Source organism: Nanorana parkeri, unplaced genomic scaffold (assembly GCF_000935625.1).
Source record: "Nanorana parkeri isolate BGI_ZX_2015 unplaced genomic scaffold, ASM93562v1 scaffold2113, whole genome shotgun sequence".
Classification (NCBI taxonomy): Eukaryota; Metazoa; Chordata; class Amphibia; order Anura; family Dicroglossidae; genus Nanorana; species Nanorana parkeri.
In genome coordinates this window covers 207,578-209,087 of record NW_017308381.1, presented here as the reverse complement: position 1 = coordinate 209,087, position 1,510 = coordinate 207,578, and the positions used below count along the sequence as shown (strand labels likewise).

General features: G+C 60.0%; 1 protein-coding gene across 1 annotated transcript; it reads left to right on the top strand.

The window, feature by feature from the left end:
- The first annotated feature begins 69 nt into the window (after positions 1-69).
- CRTAP (cartilage associated protein) lies at positions 70-1,293 on the top strand. Its single transcript, XM_018572717.1, has one exon. The coding sequence runs from the start codon at positions 73-75 to the stop codon at positions 1,291-1,293; it is 1,221 nt and encodes a 406-aa protein (XP_018428219.1). The 5' UTR covers positions 70-72.
- The last annotated feature ends 217 nt before the right edge of the window (positions 1,294-1,510 follow it).

The following is a 1,510-nucleotide window of genomic DNA, read 5'->3' as shown; positions in this document are numbered from 1 at the left end:
CGCAAATGAGAATCTCTGACACCTTCTTGTGTTTCTCCTCATCCAGCACCTCGGGATCGGGTCGTTGTCACCATGGCGCGCTGCGTTGGCTGCACCTTCCTCCTCCTCCTCGTCGCCCTCTCGGTCAATGCTCAGTATGAACATTACAGCTTCCGCAGTTACCCCCGAGACGAGCTGATGCCCCTCGAGTCGGCTTACAAGTACGGGCTGGACCAGTACACGGGCGAGAACTGGCCGGAGTCCATCCACTACCTGGAGATAAGCTTGAGGCTGTACAGGCTCTTGAGGGACAGCGAGGCCTTCTGCAACCTGAACTGCAGCACAGCCCGGATAGAGGACAACCCTCCCCCGCAGGGCCCGGCCAGTGGGAATCAGTCGCGGGGTCGCTTCAACGCCTTCCCCGAGCTGCGGGTGTTTGCAGACGTCCTGATGAGGGCCCGGTGCCTGAAACGCTGTAAGCACGGCCTCCCGGCCTTCCGCCAGTCCCAGCCCAGCAGGGAGACTCTGCTGGAGTTCCAGGCCCGGGAGCCCTACAAGTTCCTGCAGTACGCCTACTTCAAGAGCAACGACCTACCCAAGGCCATCGCCGCTGCCCACACCTTCCTCCTGCTGCACCCCGACGACGAGATGATGAAGAGGAACATGGCCTACTACAACAGCATGCCGGACTCCGAGACCCACGTCAGGGACCTGGAGACCAACAACTACGAGAACCTGTTCATCAGAGCGGTGCGGGCCTACAACGGGGAGAACTGGAGGACCTCCCTCTCCGACATGGAGCTGGCCTTGCCCGACTTCTACAAGGCCTTCCAGGAGTGCACGGCCGCCTGCGAGGGATCCCGAGAGGTCAGAGACTTCAAGGACTTCTACCCGTCGGTGGCCGACCACTACACCGAAGTGCTGAGGTGCAAGATGAAGTGCGAGGGCGACCTCACCCCGGTCATCGGAGGGTACGTGGTGGAGAAGTTCGTGGCCACCATGTACCACTACCTGCAGTTCGCCTACTACAAGCTCAACGACGTGCGAAACGCCGCCCCTTGCGTGGCCAGCTACCTGCTCTTTGACCCGGAGGACCAAGTCATGAAGCAGAACATGGTCTACTACCAGTACCACATGGAGAAGTGGGGCCTGACGGAGGAGAACTTCAAGCCCAGGCCCGAGGCCGCCCTCTACTACAACATCACCACCAGACAGAGGGAGATGTACGAGTTTGCGTTGCAGAACCTGGCGGACGACGACGAGGGCGACGTGGTGGAATATCTCGACGAACTTTTACACGCCGGCGTCTTCTGAACATTGTCTGCGGCGCTCGGACGGTACGCCGAGGTCCGTGACTTTCCGGGGGCCGAATGTCGCCTGTCTTGTTGTCTTTGGAATAAAAGTCCCCAAAAAACACGGAAGAGTCCGAGTCATGGCGTAGGCGTGATGAGACGTTAGGATTTTACAGGTCTGCTTCAGTGGCGGAACTACCACCATAGCGACCGATGCCCGCGACAGAGGGGGGGGGGGG

Coding starts and splice junctions, on each gene's coding strand:
- CRTAP (XM_018572717.1), top strand. CDS start 73: ATGGCGCGCTGCGTTGGCTGCACCTTCCTCCTCCTCCTCGTCGCCCTC.